At 38.1% G+C, this 16,620-nt stretch overlaps 1 protein-coding gene across 1 annotated transcript in view; it reads left to right on the plus strand.

Annotated features, from left to right (window-relative positions):
- Positions 1-16,620, plus strand: part of CPD (carboxypeptidase D) — an 86,590-nt gene that overhangs the window by 38,382 nt on the left and 31,588 nt on the right. Inside the window, exons 3-8 of the mRNA XM_054459895.2 lie at positions 3,465-3,607; positions 4,287-4,456; positions 5,294-5,643; positions 6,126-6,317; positions 9,996-10,163; positions 14,385-14,494. Of these exons, the coding sequence (XP_054315870.2) occupies positions 3,465-3,607; positions 4,287-4,456; positions 5,294-5,643; positions 6,126-6,317; positions 9,996-10,163; positions 14,385-14,494 (1,133 nt within the window). The remainder of the gene's footprint in view (positions 1-3,464; positions 3,608-4,286; positions 4,457-5,293; positions 5,644-6,125; positions 6,318-9,995; positions 10,164-14,384; positions 14,495-16,620) is intronic.

The following is a 16,620-nucleotide window of genomic DNA, read 5'->3' on the forward strand; positions in this document are numbered from 1 at the left end:
TCATTTCTGGAAAGGGACTACTCTTCTCCCCAAGCTCCAGACCTGTCTTTTTGAATTCCTTCTTGGGTATTTCTGTCTAAATATTCTACAAATACCTCAAATTCAACATGCCCCTTTCTGCTCAGTTACTCTTACAGACCTTATTTTTTCTCTGTTAATGGCATCATCATTAGCCCAATTGATCAGGCTAGAGGTCCTCTTTGATTCCTTTCTTTCTCTCAACTCCCACTATCTATCAGATCCTGTCAGTATCTTATCTCACATCTTTCCCTTCTCTTCCACAGAGTTGCCACCACATCATTTTAGGCCTAATTACTTTTTACTTGTATCATTGTAAGAAACTGCCTAACTGGGCTTTTTGCTTCCAATCCCCCATGCCTTTCCAGACCGTACTGTCTTCTATTCATCATACTACTTTTCTGTTCAAAGCTAACAAATGAAATGCCATTTTTTTTTTTTTATGCTTTGGAAAAAGCCACAGAAAACTTTATCCTCAGCCTCCTTTAGACCCCACTTACCTTTCCAGCCTCACCATTCATGACATCCCTGCAGCTCTGTGCTGCTGCCCTCATTCTGTGGCCTGATCAGCCTCATAGCTGGTGGTCAGCATACACCAGCAGCCTCCACCTTTACAAAGCCATTTCCCCTGACTGCAGTGCTCCTGAACCCCCACATCCTTTTGGCTGACTCATAGTTTTATCTTTAACATATAACTAAAAAACTGCCTCCCCAAGAAGCCTTTATAGATCTTCCCTCAACTCCAAAATTGAAATTAGTGGCATAGACCCGTATTATCTCTATTATTAATATCATTTTTTTCTTTTTTTTCAAGATAGGTCTTACTTTGTTACCCAGACTGGAGTGCAGTGGCGCAATCTTGGCTCACTGCAGCCTTGAACTCCTGAGCTTAAGCAGTCCTCCCATCTCAACCTCCTGAGTAGCTATGATGACAGGCATGTGCCAGCATGCCCAGCTAATTTTTTTGTATTTTTTGTAGAGATGGGGTTTTGCTATGTTGCCTAGGCTGGTCTCAAACTCCTGAGCTCAAGCAGTCTGCCCAGCCTTCCAAAATATTTATTGAGCACCTACTATATGCCAGGCACTATTCTAGGTACTGCCCTCAGCCTCCCAAAGTGTTAGGATTACAGACCTGAGTCACCTCTCCCAGCCTGTTTCATTTTTTAAATTGTGGTAAAGTATACATAATATAAAATTTACCACTGTAACTGTTTTTGAGGGTACAATTCCCTCGCATTAAGTACATTTACATTGCTGTACAACATTCACCACTGTCCTGTGCTATCATATTTAATTATTTATGGATGTAGTTGTCCCCTCTTCTGATTGGAAACAAACGCTTGGCGTTATTTGTAAGTGCTGAATTAACATGGATGAATATGAATATAATCAGATCATCTCCTGAGATGAGATGTCACGTCACCAGCATCCTTGTGATCCTGCTTGGGTAACTTTAGGATTGTGTTCAGTTTTCTTCCTTGTACTTATTCAAAATGGCATTGGTTAGAGTTCACGGAGTCCTGGATTTTTAAAGGTTCTTTGCCCAATTTCTTCTTTACAAGTTTTTGGTGCGTACACTTAACCTAACTTTTTTGTCTTACCAATATCTATCCTATAAACATGCCAGTGCAATGGAGCACATTGCATTAGGTAAGGTGTGCATATTTCAAGAACTAGATGTGTTTCAAAGCACCGTAATACAACTTCAGCAAAAATGAGGTTAAGAGTTTAGGCTCCAATAATATTGCTGCGATTTTATTTCTGTCAAAGTTTTGTTATTTTTGCTGTATTGTTTGCTTTTCTTCAATGTTTTATAAGCCCCGGTTCTTTGATGAACTCCTAATAAGCTGTGCTTAAAACTATGACATTGGCCTTTCTCCAGAAACAGGTTTCAGAATTGTCTGTTTTTCATGTTCTCTCCCTGCCTTTTCTCTTATAATCAAATCAGCATGTTTTTGTTTTTGTTTTGGAGATGGAGACTCACTCTGTTGCCCAGGCTGGAGTGCAGTGGCACTATCTCTGCTAACTGCAACCTCTGCCTCCTGGGTTCAAGCGATTCTTCTGCCTCAGCCTCCCGAGTAGCTGGGACTACAGGCATGTGCCACCATACCCAGCTAATTTTTTGTATTTTTAGTAGAGACAGAGTTTCACCATGTTGCCCAGGCTAGTCTCGAACTCCTGAGCTCAGGCAATCTGCCTGCCTCCACCTCACAAAGTGCTAGGATTACAGGCATGGGCCATTGCACCCAGCCTAAATCAGCATGTATTTTTAAACATCATAGAATGCGAGGGTTTGAAGTGTCTTTTGTGATCATCTAACATTCACTTTGCATATAAATAAATAAATAAAGACCCATGTTAATGCCAAGGGGAGTAAGTGGCAGAAGAACCTATGATGGAAGCATATCTTTTGGTGCTGTCAATGAAAGGGAAACAAATGCTTGGCATTATTTGTAAGTGCTGAATTAACATGGATAAACATGAATATAATCAGATCATCAGTTATTCTCCCTCCTGATCTGAAGGATCCTGTGTGACATCATCTGAGATGCACTGGGGTTGAGGAAAGATGACCCTTAAAATCCACATTTGTACTTTGCAGGAGCAAGGTGAGATCATAGAGAAGTTACACCCACTCCTTTCTCCACTTTTTAGTCTTTATCCACTAAAAACAAGATGTGAGAAAATCAAGTGACAAGAATGATAGGGTAACAGGCTGTCAACAAAATGAGTGTGTGGGCTTATATAGGTACAAACGTGGTGAAGGTGATAGACCATGGATGCTTATTCCCTTTTAAGTTCCATCTTCCATTTAACACATTTTGAAAGAATTTATTGTGTCTTATTTTCCGCTGATTTGTGTAGCTGTGCCACCCTAGATAACAGTCTTTCTTTTTTCTCTTGCCACCTTCTTGATAAAGGGAAGTACAGTTAGAATCATAGGTACTTAATAATGTTTCAGCATGAATATCCTTCACAACTTTGAGATGTGTACCCTTTATTATCATTCTGTTATAAATCTTAACTTCTTTGTGCCCTACTTTTCATATCTGTAAAATGGATGAAATAGTAGTATCTGCCTCATATAATTGCTGTAAAGATTAAATGCTAATACGCATAAAGCTCTTGGAATAGGTCTGGTGTATAGTAAACACACAAAGCTGCTATTATTATTGTTACTGGTATTAACTGATATATTCATACTTTTTATAACTGCTCATCCTATTAATTAAATGTATTTTTTCACTATATATTCTTTTTCAATGTATATTCCTTTTAATCTTCCTTCTTAGCCTCCACTATAGTTCAGATGCCTTCTCCAATTTCAAACAATTTAATGAAAAGAAAATTTATACATGCAGAGATGGCTGATTTAATTTCTTCAGTCTTTTGGAGGGTAGAATTATTTTCCTTCTGAGAGTAAACTTATTTTTTCCATGCTATAGGTGGTATGCAAGATTACAATTATGTGTGGGCCAACTGTTTTGAGATCACATTAGAACTGTCTTGTTGCAAGTACCCACCTGCTTCACAGCTTCGACAGGAATGGGAAAACAATCGTGAGTCTTTGATCACATTGATTGAAAAGGTAAAAGTAGATGACTGGAAGGTTGGGGTATAGAAACAGCATTAAATAAGGGAGAAATTTGGATGCATGTGAATGATAATCTATACAGTATTAGATGTCCTTTATCTGTTTTTATTACTTAAGATTATAAATTATCTTTAAAGATTATTAGATTATAATCTATTAAAACATATTCTAGCTCTGCTTCCCCTGCCCCTTACCCCCAGCTCTCTGCTCCATAGGGCTTCCTTTTCCTATCTTGGAACACTTACTTATACAAACTGAAATAATTAGCCAAATTTGTACTTCAGGTTCTTACAATGTCATGTGATCATATTTGCTAGTGAGCCTTTACCACTATATGAACCATGGACATCAGTTTAATTTCAACATCACCCAGACTAATACAGCAATTGAATACACCAGCAATTACACCTTGTTGAGAAAATTAGAAATCTGGGTTTGAGGAGAGGGAATTTTAAAAGCACCCTACTAGTGTCGTGTTCAGACACATGACTTAAGTTTAAGGATTTAATACTTCTGTCTGTATTTTATTTAAACTTCAAGGGATTGAAAATGTTTTGGGGGAGAGGGAAGAGTCACTTTATTTTTTAGAAATTCTAGTATCAGTGCAGAGAGAAATTATGCCCTCTTGCCTTCCAAATTCACCGTCTCTGATCTTGGATTCTTGTCTTCTTAGGTTCACATTGGAGTGAAAGGATTTGTTAAAGATTCCATAACAGGATCTGGTTTAGGGAATGCAACCATCTCAGTGGCTGGTATTAATCATAATATCACAACAGGCAGATTTGGTGATTTCTACCGATTACTTGTTCCTGGAACTTATAACCTTACAGTAGTTTTAACTGGGTAAGAATTTAAACTATGTAGACTCTTAGTTAAAATGTCAAGTCTCTGTTTTATGTCCAAGACAGAAATATAGTCTAGTACATGTTGTTTATTTTTTGTGGCTTTTATTTTTTCCTTATTTTCTGATTTTTCTCCTTTTATAATAAGAAAATACTATTGTGGAGTTTTTTGTCACATAGTCTAATAGTACAATGGGATGTGAAGCATAGTTGTAGCATTAGAGGAAGGACAATTTTTAAAACTTGAAAAGATATTCAGCTGTGTAAAGCATTGCCTTAAAGCTAACTGTATACCAGAGTAGAAAAAACCCATTGCTCTGTAAATGACATTTTGAAGAACTGTCTTATCAGCTTTCTAATATATTAAATGAGTGGTTTCCCACCTCCCCTGGAAAGCTTTCTGGAAGCTCACTTTGATAAGGATTTAATTGATAACCTTTAATCTTGAGCTTTCCTACTTGAAAAAGAAGTTGGAATGTCAGTTTGATAAGACATTGCAAAGAATTGTATAATTTATCCCTTGAGTACTGTAGCAGTGGTTACAATGGAGTAACAACCACATCTTTCAACATGTTCTTTCCTTTGAGGGTAATTTTTTTGGTGTACATTCTAGTGTGTGGTACTTGAGAAGATTTGGTGAGAGAAATAGTTGTTCAATCTGGAGTTCTTTGTGAGATAATGTCCTAAAACTCTTAAATTTACACATCTCTCTTTATTTAGTTTGAGTTTTGATAGATCGCTAAGTGTAAGAGGATGAAAAGGCTACTGTGCTTTTATAATATTAAAGCATTGTATGTCTTAACTATAAACCATTTACTTTTTCAAACTTTTTTTTCAGGTATCTGCCATTGGCTGTTACTAATGTAGTGGTGAAAGAAGGACCAGCTACAGAGGTGGATTTTTCTCTTAGGCCAACTGTAACTTCAGTAATCCCTGACACGACAGAGGCTGTAGCAACTGCTAGCACAGTTGCTATACCTAATATTCTTTCTGGAACATCATCCTCCTACCAGCCAATGCAGCCAAAGGACTTTCACCACCACCATTTCCCTGATATGGAAATCTTCTTGAGAAGGTTTGCCAATGAATATCCTAACATTACCCGGCTTTATTCATTGGGAAAATCAGTAGAGTCAAGAGAACTTTATGTGATGGAGATATCTGATAATCCAGGTGTCCACGAACCAGGTAATTGGTATGGTCTTACACATAATTTCAGTAGTGCCCCTAAAAGCCATGTTCAATATTGCTATGTTTCATTCAGAAAGGTTGCCTACAGTTCGTATAACTGACACTAAGAAAACCTAACTAAAATTAAAAGAAAGCAAAAAAGAAAATATAACCAATCTTTTCCCAGAAAAGAAGGAAATCCTTTTGCTAACCCATATTAGGCATGGTATTTAATATGTGCATAGATTATATTTATTCTGCTAATAGTGTTTTATTTATTTATGTTATATGGCATATATATGCTTTGAGCCTGCTCAGACATATGTATTAGTAAGGAAGTTGCTTTATAAGATGTTTCTGAAGGTTTTTTCTGCCTCCTTTGCCAAAATACATGTTTAAAAAATTTTTTAGTACAGGATTTATATATGTTGGGGAAAAAAACAGAGTCCATGATGATTAAGAAGGAAAAAAAGCCTTCCATGTAATTATTTTGTTTTCAGGTGAACCAGAATTTAAGTACATTGGAAATATGCATGGAAATGAAGTGGTTGGAAGAGAACTGCTGTTGAACCTCATCGAATACCTTTGTAAGAACTTTGGAACAGACCCTGAAGTCACAGATTTGGTTCATAGCACTAGAATTCACCTTATGCCATCCATGAATCCTGATGGGTATGAAAAGTCCCAGGAAGGTAAAGAATAGCTATTAATTGTTAATCATTTGATCATCATATGGAATGATTATTTTGATGGAGAAGAGAATTTGAACTGATTCTTTTGGAATTTCTTCCAATTTTTTTTCCTTTTAATTTATGATCGATTTTAGCTCTTGTATTCTTATATGATGATCTGGTCTGTTCAACAATTATGTGATCAAATTTATATATTTAGTGGTGTTTTCCACTTGGTAATGGTTCTTATTTACTAGAAATAGAGTATAAGACTTTTACAGATTGTTTTATTTTAGCAATAGTTCTGTTGACAAAGAGTCAAACTCTGTAAAATATTTGAAGAGATTTATTCTGAGCCAAATATGAGTGACCATGGCCCATGACACAGCCCTCAGACCCTGAGAACATGTGTTCAGGGTAGTCAGGGTGCAGCTTGGTTTTAAACGTTTTAAGAAGACATGAGACATCAGTCAGATACATTTAAGATATACATTGGCTTGGTCCAGAAAGGGAGCGAGGGTTGAAAGATTTATTATCAATCGAAAGGAATGTCTGAGTTAGGATAAGAGGTTGTAGTTACCAAAGTTTGATCATGCAGATGAAGCCTCCAGGTAGCAGGCTTCACAGAGAATAGATTGTAAATATTTCTTATCAGACTTAAGGTCTGTGTTGGTATTAATGCTGATTGACTTTTCCTGATTTCCAAAAGAGAGGAGGCATAATGAGGCATGTCCGACCCCCATTTCCCATCATGGCCTGAACCAGTCTTTCAGGTTAACTTTGGAGTGCCCTGGTCAAGAGGAGGGAATCTGTTCAGATAGGCCCTGCCTATTGAGTGGGGCCTTAGAATTTTATTTTGGGTTTACAGTTCTTATTAAATCATTATTTTGGGAACCTTATTTCATAAGTGAAAAACCAAACCAGATATCTCTCTGAGTCAGTGACTCTGTTTTGACTCTCAGTTCTACTCTCTGTGCATATTCCAGACTTGCTAATTTATTGACTTCCCATTTCTTTGCCTTCCCTGGGCAAACCCATCTCTCCTCGGGCGTTATAGTGTGGGATGGGACAGCAGACCCTTACGCACAACACTGGGAGAGTAAGAATTCATCTTTTCCCAGCCCATGATTTCTTCCAGGCAATGATATCTATCAGGCACCATAGTATAATATGGAGCCTGATGACTTATTACTAGCACTGACCTGACCACTGGGAAGATCAGTTGGTCATTAGTTGGTCATTAGTACCCAGAAGTTGGTCATTAGTACCCCAGAAGCTCACTTGAACAAATAGGCACAAGATCTTACTTATATATGTATATATTTCAGATTTTTTCCCCTAAGGTTCTCATTCTTTGTCAGTGCCACAAATCCCTCCTACATACTCCCCAGACCTTTCTGAAAGGTGGAACTGATTACACTAGTGAGCCCTCCAGTTTTCTTCAGTCTCTTGCAATTTTTCTCATTACAATGACAATAGTAAGGCTCCCACTCCCTATTAAAATGGAATATGCACAGTTAAGCTTAAATTGAACTTTCTCCTCCATCAGGTTAAACTTCCAGCTGTGCTCTTGGCTAACTTTACCTTTTTGTGATCACTTTAATGTGAGCATATCACAATTTTCTTTTCATTTGCTCTATTTCTTACAATGTCTTAGTGAGCTTTATACAAGTACAGAGAGGAGTATAGCGTTCCCAGCCAGGCGCGGTGGCTCACGCTTATAATCCCAGCACTTTGGGAGGTCGAGGTGGATGGATCATTTGAGGCCAGGAGTTCAAGAGCAGCCTGGCCAACATGGTGAAACCCTGTTTCTACTAAAAATACAAAAAATTAGCTGGACGTGGTGGCACACACCTGTAATTCCAGCTACTCGGGAGACTGAGGCACAAGAATTGCTTGAACCCGGGAGGTGGAGGTAGCAGTGAGCCGAGATGGCGCCACTGCACTACAGTCTAGGCCACAGAGTGAGACTCTGTCTCAAAAAAAAAAATAGAGTTCCCCTCTGATCAGTAATTTCCACTCAACATTGTGATCATGTCATTATATGTGGATTATTGACACTTAAACAGTGCTTTAATATAATTTGTCTAATTGGAATATTTTTCCTTCCAGATTATAAGCAGAGGGCAAAAATGAAAAGATAATGGTTTTACCTCTCTGTTCAAAATATCTGGAAGAGATACAGTTTTTAAACACACAATGTGAAAAAGATGTGTTTTAACCGTAATGCCTGGCCAGGCGCTGTGGCTCACACCCGTAATCCCAGCACTTTGGGAGGCCAAGGTGGGTGGATCACGAGGTCAGGAATTCGAGACCAGCCTGGCCAACATGGTGAAACCTCATCTCTACTAAAGATACAAAAAATTAGCTGGGCGTGGTGGCGCACACCTGTAATCTCAGCTACTCGGGAGGCTGAGGCAGGAGAATGGCGTGAACCCAGGAGGCAGAGGTTGCAGTAAGCCGAGATTGCGCCATTGCACTCCAGCCTGCACGACAAGGCGAGACTCCATCTCAAAAAAAAAGAAAAAAAAAAAAAAAGTAATGCCTGACAGGTTCTTCCTGCCTGCTGCAAAGGCAAAACAGTTCATTGAGACCATGGTATCGCAGTAAAGAGTTTAATTAATGCAAGGCCAGCCACGCAGGAGAATTGGAGTTATCACTCAAATCAGTCTCCCCGAAGGCTCAGAGGTTAGGGTTTTTCAAAAATAGTTTGATGGACAAGGGACTAGAGAATGGGTTGATTGGTTGGGGATGAAATCATAGGGATGTGGAAAACAGTCCTCATGTGCTGAGTCAGCTTCTAGTTGGGAACCACAGGACCAGCTGAGTTACAAGTCACTGGTCCAGGTGACGTCAGCTGGTTGTCAGAAATGCAAAAGTCGGAAAAGCATCTCAGAAGGCCAATCTTAGGTTCTACAGTAGTGATGTTATCTACAGGAGTAGTTGGGGAAGTTACAAATCTTACAACTTCCAAAACGATGACTGGTTATCCTTTAATTACACATACATGTTAGCCAAATTCAGGCCCCTCTTATAATCCCAACCTTGTGACCTTTCATTAGTTTTACAAAGGTGGTTTAGTTTTGGGAAAGGTTGTTATCATCCTTGCTTTAAGATTAAACCCTAAGCTAAATTTCTCCCAAAGTTAGCTTGGCCGATGCCCAGGAATGACCAAGGACAGCTTGGAGGTTAGAAGTAAGGTGGAGTCTGGCCGGGCGTGGTGGCTCACTCCTGTAATCCTAGCACTTTGGGAGGCTGAGGGGGGCGGGTCACCTGATGTCAGGAGTTCAAGACCAGCCTGGCCAACATGGTGAAACCCCATCTCTACTAATAAATACAAAAATTAGCTGGGCATGCTGGCAGGTGCCTGTAATCCCAGCTACTTGGGAGGCTGAGACGGGAGAATCGCTTGAACCCGGGAGATGGTGGTTGCAGTGAGCAGAGATTGCGCCACTGCACTCCAGCCAGGGTGACTGAGTGAGACTCCATCTCAAAAAAAAAAAAAGGTAGAGTCAACCATGTCAGATTTCTCTTACTGTTATAATTTTGCAAAGACAGTTTCATAATCATAGGTGATTGATAATAGCGAAGCCTGATGTGTTCACATTTGCCTTGAGTTAAGGTATCTGAAGTAGTATGTGTTGGAATAAAATATAAGTGAACATAGCTTATATTCAAATCCTTTATCATATCATACAGGAGATTCAATAAGTGTAATTGGCAGAAACAACAGCAACAACTTTGACCTGAACCGAAATTTCCCAGACCAGTTTGTTCAGATCACAGATCCTACGCAACCAGAAACTATTGCTGTAATGAGCTGGATGAAGTCCTATCCATTTGTACTTTCAGCAAACCTGCATGGAGGTATGGCAACTTTATATTCTACTAATTAGTTCTTGTTGAGAGCATTTGGAAATCCTGGTGGAATTTTATCTGTTTGTAGTGTTATGCTTTCTTAAAACGAGTATCCTGTTACTGCTTTTATGGCAGACAACAGTAAAGGTCTTTTCTCATTACTTTTTCAGCCAATGTCCTGGCTGTTTCTTTCCTCCTTCTTTCTCTCTTTTTTTTTCCTCCTCTTCTCTTCTCCTTCTACCCCCATCTCTTCTCTCCACCCCTTTCTTCTCTCTTTTCTCACCTACTACTCTCTCCCTTCTCTTACCTCCTCTCTCCTTTCTTCTCTGTCTTGTCTTTTTTCTCCTCTCCTCTCCTTCTCCCCTGCCTGTCCCCCTACTCTGCTCTTCCTCCTCCTCTCCTCTTCCTCTCATGGTTCTTCAGGTATTTTGTATTTATCTCTCACCTGGGAACTTGGTAACATATTCTTTGTCACTCATAAAAATTGATCCAAATGTTTAGTTCTGTTTTCTCCCTGAAGTTTAATAAACTCTTTTATGTAAATTTAGATTTTGATATTCTCTTTTGTACTTGGTATATCCTTAACTGCAGCAGAATGACCACATTCTCATGTAGTACCTGAGCTCATATACCTCCATATAATTTAGCAGGGACGGATCGGTTGAACAGGATGAGTGTCAAGATTAAAAATCGCCACAATGTCCAACTAAGATTGCGAATAAGAGTGAAGATATCAGTACCCAAGAGAACCAAAATGTGTCCACACATAAACTCACTTGAACAAAATGTTCACTCATTTAATGTACAGTGCTCATGTATATGAATGTTCAATGTACATGAACGTTCATTCAGGATTATTCACAATAACAAAAAAGTAGAAACAACCCAAACAACCATCATCTGATAAATAGGTAAAGAAAATGTGGTCTGTCCTTACAATGAATATTATTTGGCTCGAAAAGGAATCAAGTGCTGATACATGCTACAACATAGATCCTTGAAACCTTACGCTAAGTGACAAAAGCCAGTCATAAGAGACCACATAGTGCAGGATTATTATTTTTTTCTTTATCAAGTTAATGATTATATTTTTATGAAATTTTTAGAATAGGCATATCCATGGAGACAGAAAGTAGATTAAAGATCACATTGGGCTGGAGTGAATAGTGGTAGGAGGTGATAGGGGAGTGACTGCTAATGGATTTTGGGGTTTCTTTTTGGAGTTATGAAAATGTCCTATAACTGGGTAGTGGTAGTGGTTGTACAACCCTGTGAATATAAACAACTTTAAATGGGTGAATTGCATGGTATTTGAATTACATCAGTAAAACTGCTAAAAAAAAAAAAAAAAAGTGACAAGTATTAGCACCAGGGGCAATGGGGAAGAAATTTAGTTTCAACATTTATTGGAATATCCAGAAGTATCATAGTGGAGACTTCATGTCATATAGAGTGGCCTGCCATTTTAGAATGACAGTACGTACTGATGGATATTTAGATTTAGGAGGTTGAGATTCTCCAAAAATTGCTTTGAAAGATTGCCAATCGTAGAAAAAAGTACTTCTACAGTTGGTAATCATATATTGTTCTCAAAGAGTCAAATAAGAACTATGAAGTTATACCCTGCTTGGCAAAATAAGTTTTTTGTTTTCTTTTATTATATTTTATGTGTTTAACGCTATGTTTGATAGAATTCACTTTTTATTTAGAGCTTTAAAAATATTCTCATAATAAATCACACATCATGTTGGCTAAATCTAGAAAGTTAATAATAGTTACATTCCAGTGAGAATAAGTCACAGATTTACAGATGTGGTATCCAGACCTTGGCATGGTGAGAGGTAGGAGTCTTCAGTCATGCAGACATCTTTCTTTCCATGACATACTTTGTTTTCTCATCTTAAAATCCTTATTTAAATGGAGTTTGAAATCTTGGCAAAGCAGTTTGAAGGAGAATTTCTTTGTTGCTGTACAGGAGTAAAAAATCCTCATAGATTCTGCAGCTGGAGCTTGTGAATTAAGCTGACAAAAGACAGATTAAAAGAAAAAAGCATACAAATTTTATTTGATGTTTGTACGTGGCACAGGCAACAGCCAGTGGGGGAGTTCGTAGGAAAGACGTGAAACCCTCAAAAAAGCAGTTAGTGTTAAGGACTTAGTGCTCTTATAACAAAGGGTAATACCTTGTGGAAAAGTGACTACACAAAGGAAGGGGTTTAGACTTCTAGGGGTAATAAATTGTGGGAAAGTGACTAGGAAATACGCGGGGGAAACTAATGAAAGATGAGGGTTATTTTACTAAGGTTTGTTTGTGTCAACTCATCTTGGTGTTGACTATCCCATGTCTGATGGTACCAGGAAGGTGCCTTTCTCACGGGAAATTTATGCCCTAATTTTAGGCAGAAAGAGGGAGGGTAGATAGCCTTTCCTGCATCTGCTGTTTCTCAGTTGCCTTCAGCTCTAAATAATTAATATGCTGAAGAGTCATATTCTGGGGCAGAATGTTCTGATTCCTTTCACTGCCATCTTTATAATTTAGAAGGATCTTGAAAGAATATAGGGGAAAGCTATATTCTTTTTCATAAAATTTCAAAAATTTTGATACTAATTTTTTTATTGAGGTCAAGTTTACATAATTCTAGTGGCATTTAGTGCATTCATAGTGTTTTGCAACTGCCCCCTCTATCTTGTTCCAAAACATTTTTATCTCCACAAAAGGATACCCCACAGCCGTTTAACAGTGACTCCCCTTTCCCTTCTCCCCTTAACCTCTGGTAACCACCAATCTTTGTTCTGTCTCTAGGGATTTACCTATTCTGGATATTTCATAGAAATGGAATCCTATAACATGTGACCTTTCGTGTCTGGCTTCTTTCATTTAGCATAGTGTTTTCAAGGTTCACTCATGTTGTAGCATATATCAGTACTTCATTCCTTTCTATGGTTGAATAATAGTACATTGTATATACATATGTATATATCAATATCACATTTGCTTTATCCATTTACTTACTGATGGACATTTGGGTTGTTTTGACTTTGACTACAGTGAAAAATGCTTCTATGCCCATTGGCATTCAAATATCTATTTGAGTTCCTGTTTTCTTTTCCCCGTGCCCCACTTGTTTTGAAACAGAGTCTCACTCTGATACCCAGGCTGGAGTGTAAGTGGTGTGATCATGGCTCACTGCAGCCTCAAACTCCTGAACTCAGGCAATCCTCCCACCTCAGCCTCCCAAGTAGCTGGAACTGCAGGCATGCACCACCACACCTGGCTTATTTTTAATTTTTTGTAGAGACAGGGTCTCCCAGTGTTGCCCAGGCTGATCTTGAACTCTTGGGCTCAAGCAATCCACCTGCCTTGGCCTCCCAAAGTGCTGAGATTATAGGCATGAACTACTGTATGCAGCCCCTGTATTCAGTTCTTTTGGGTGTACACCTAGGAGTGAAATTGTCATATGATAATTCCATGTTAAGCTTTTTGAGGAATTGTCAAACTGTTTTCCACAGAGGCTGGACTATTTTACATTCCCACCGGCAATGTATGAGGTTCCAGTTTCTTCATAGCCTCACCACCACTTATTATTTTCTATTTTTATTATTATAGCTGTCTTAGTGGGTGAGAAGTAGGACCTCATTTTGGTTTTGGTGTGCATTTCCCCAATAACTAATGATGCCGAGGATCTTTTCATGAGCTTGTTGGCCATTTATCTATCTTCTTTGGAGAAATATCTGTTCAAGTCCTTTGCCCAATTTTTAATTGAGTTTTTGTCTTTGTTGTTAAGTTGTAAGAGTTTTTAAATACTGGACTTGCAAAATATTTTCAGGCTTGCAAAATATTTTCCCCCATTCTATAGGCTGTCTTTTCTCTTTCTTATGTCCTTGATGCATAAAAGTTTTTGATTTTGATGGAATCCCATACATCTGTTTTTTTCTTTTGTTGCTAGTCCTTTCTGTGTTGATGCTTATTTTTTTGAGGTAGACTGTTTGGTAGAAGTACTATAAATCTTTTTTTGTGGCTTTAGAAAATTAGCCATTTGAAAGATATTTTCTCACTTATTCACTTTGATTTTCTATTGAAGAAATTAGTGTAATTTTCATTTCTGTTGAGGAAATTCTGCTTGGCAAATTTTATTGTTTTCTCTTCTCTGGCAGTATTCTGAAAAGCTTTATGTTAATAATCCATCTTGAAACAGACAACATGATACCTTTTCCTCTTTTCCCTTATAGGTTCTTTGGTGGTTAACTACCCTTTTGATGATGATGAACAAGGACTTGCCACATATAGTAAATCACCAGATGATGCTGTGTTTCAACAAATAGCACTTTCTTATTCCAAGGTAGGCTTGTCTTTGAATATAAAATGTTATAAGATTAATTCTTTTATTTAAAAATATGCTTTAAAGTCCTGCAAGACTCAGGTCAAGTGCTTCCATAGTTAATAAAGCATGACTTTTTCAGCTGTTTCTGGAAAACAACTTTTTCTCCTGTTTCCCACCTCACTTTTGAATACACTACATGTCTTTCTCCATTGGCCTTTTATCTATGGTTTTAGCACAGTACCTGGAACATATATATGTCAATTTATTTCATTTGACAAATAAGTTATAAGCCCAGTAAAGTAGGCGAAGATAAGGGCTTAATGAATTATAGCTCTGGAGCCAAATCTTGCCCACCACCTGTTTTTGTAACTAAAATTGTATTGACACACAGCCACAGCTATATTTTTATATATTGTGTGTGGCTGCTTTCTCCTTCGACATTTCAGAGTAAGTCAGTATAATTTACTATATTAACAAACTAAAGAAGGAAAATCCAGTGATCAAAGGGCAAAGTTGAGTAGTTTCAACAAAGACTTTTGCATCTAAAAAGTCTGAAATATTTGCTGTCTGGTTTTTTACAGGAAAAAATTGCCAAACTTTAGTCTAAGGTATTTAAGATCCTGTAGTTACATATAGCAAGGAAAAGCAGGCAGAAATTTCTGTATTTTCCAAACTTCCTATGATAAACATGGATTACTCTTACAATCAGGAATGTTAAAATGTGTGTGTGTGAAAATTTAATTTAAAAATTGTTCTTAGGACCAGGCCTGGTGGCTCATGCCTGAAATCCTAGCACTTTGGTAGGGCAAGGCAGGAGAATTGCTTGAGCTCTCAGGAGTTTGAGACCGGACTGGGCAACATAGCAAGAGCTTGCCTCTACTAAAAATAAAAATAAAAAAAATTAGCCGGTTGTGGTGTCACGCATTTGCTGTCCCAGCTACTTAGGAGGCTGAGGTGGGAGGATTGCTCTATCCCAGGAGATTGAGGTTGAAGTGAGCTCGATCACAATACTATACTCTAGCCTGGGTGACAAAGCTGAGACCCTGTCTCAAAAAAATAAAAATTGTCTTAGAAAACATGTTAAAAGTTGAGGCTTGTAAACTAGGCTTGTTAGTTTCAATGTTTGGTGTTACTACTGACTTAGTATTGTTATTGGTTATATTGGCACTATTATTGGTTATAGGTAATGAATATTATTACTATAACTCTGTACTCTCCAGTCACAGCCCTCCATCCTTCCACTTTTCCCATTCCCTCATCCTCTGCAAATGAATCTTGTGAGATTGTTCAGAGTTTCTACTAGAGGAGTACAGCTGTTCATTTCACCTTAGAGAATTATTGCTTTCTGTTTGGACATATATGTTTTTTTGAAGTACATATGTGGAGTAATAAGAGAATAGATAGTGTCCCAACCATCAAAATAAAAATGGTCAGATTTTGCATATTTTCTCATCACATTCTATGCTCATTCTCATGATTTCTGCTTTTCGCCTTCCTTTTGGCTTCCAGTTCCTTATCTTCTCTTTGTTTTCTTAGACCATTAACCCTTTTGATTTGATTTACCTTTCTCTGTAGCATAGACCCATGGACATACCTTTTCAATGATTCTCCTAAGAGCCTTGTACACCCCTTTGACATAACTGCTTTGCCCTCCAGTCCTCGGTAATTACCATTATCTCTTTTCTCCATACCAATATTACAAGTACAGCCTAGAGTGGTCACACAGTCACGGCAATTTGCTACAGTCCATATGTGTGCTCTCCAACTTCAGCTGAACCCTCAGTCCTACATGGCAACATTTCCTGTTTAGCTACTTGACTCCCTGGCTCAGTTCCCACTATGGTGATTCACAGCCTTTATCCTCTATCTGAGCCTTCTGTTCCAGCTCTATCCCTCTTATTCGTAGTAGATCACTTTGCATTGAACTAAAGTAGAACTTTGAGTAATCTGATATGAGTTCACTAAGATTCTGTCTTCTCAATTGTTACTCATGTGTGTCTTAACAATATTCTTCTCCATTTCTTTATCCCACTGCATTCTGCCTCCTGGAATCTTGTGTCTTCATATCTTATTTTATAAATGGGGAAGGTGATAATTAAACTCCCCAGTCTTCACTCACAGCCTTTTTTCTCTTGCTCAATAAG

The sequence above is a fragment of the Pongo pygmaeus genome, chromosome 19, assembly GCF_028885625.2.
Source record: "Pongo pygmaeus isolate AG05252 chromosome 19, NHGRI_mPonPyg2-v2.0_pri, whole genome shotgun sequence".
NCBI lineage: Eukaryota > Metazoa > Chordata > Mammalia > Primates > Hominidae > Pongo > Pongo pygmaeus.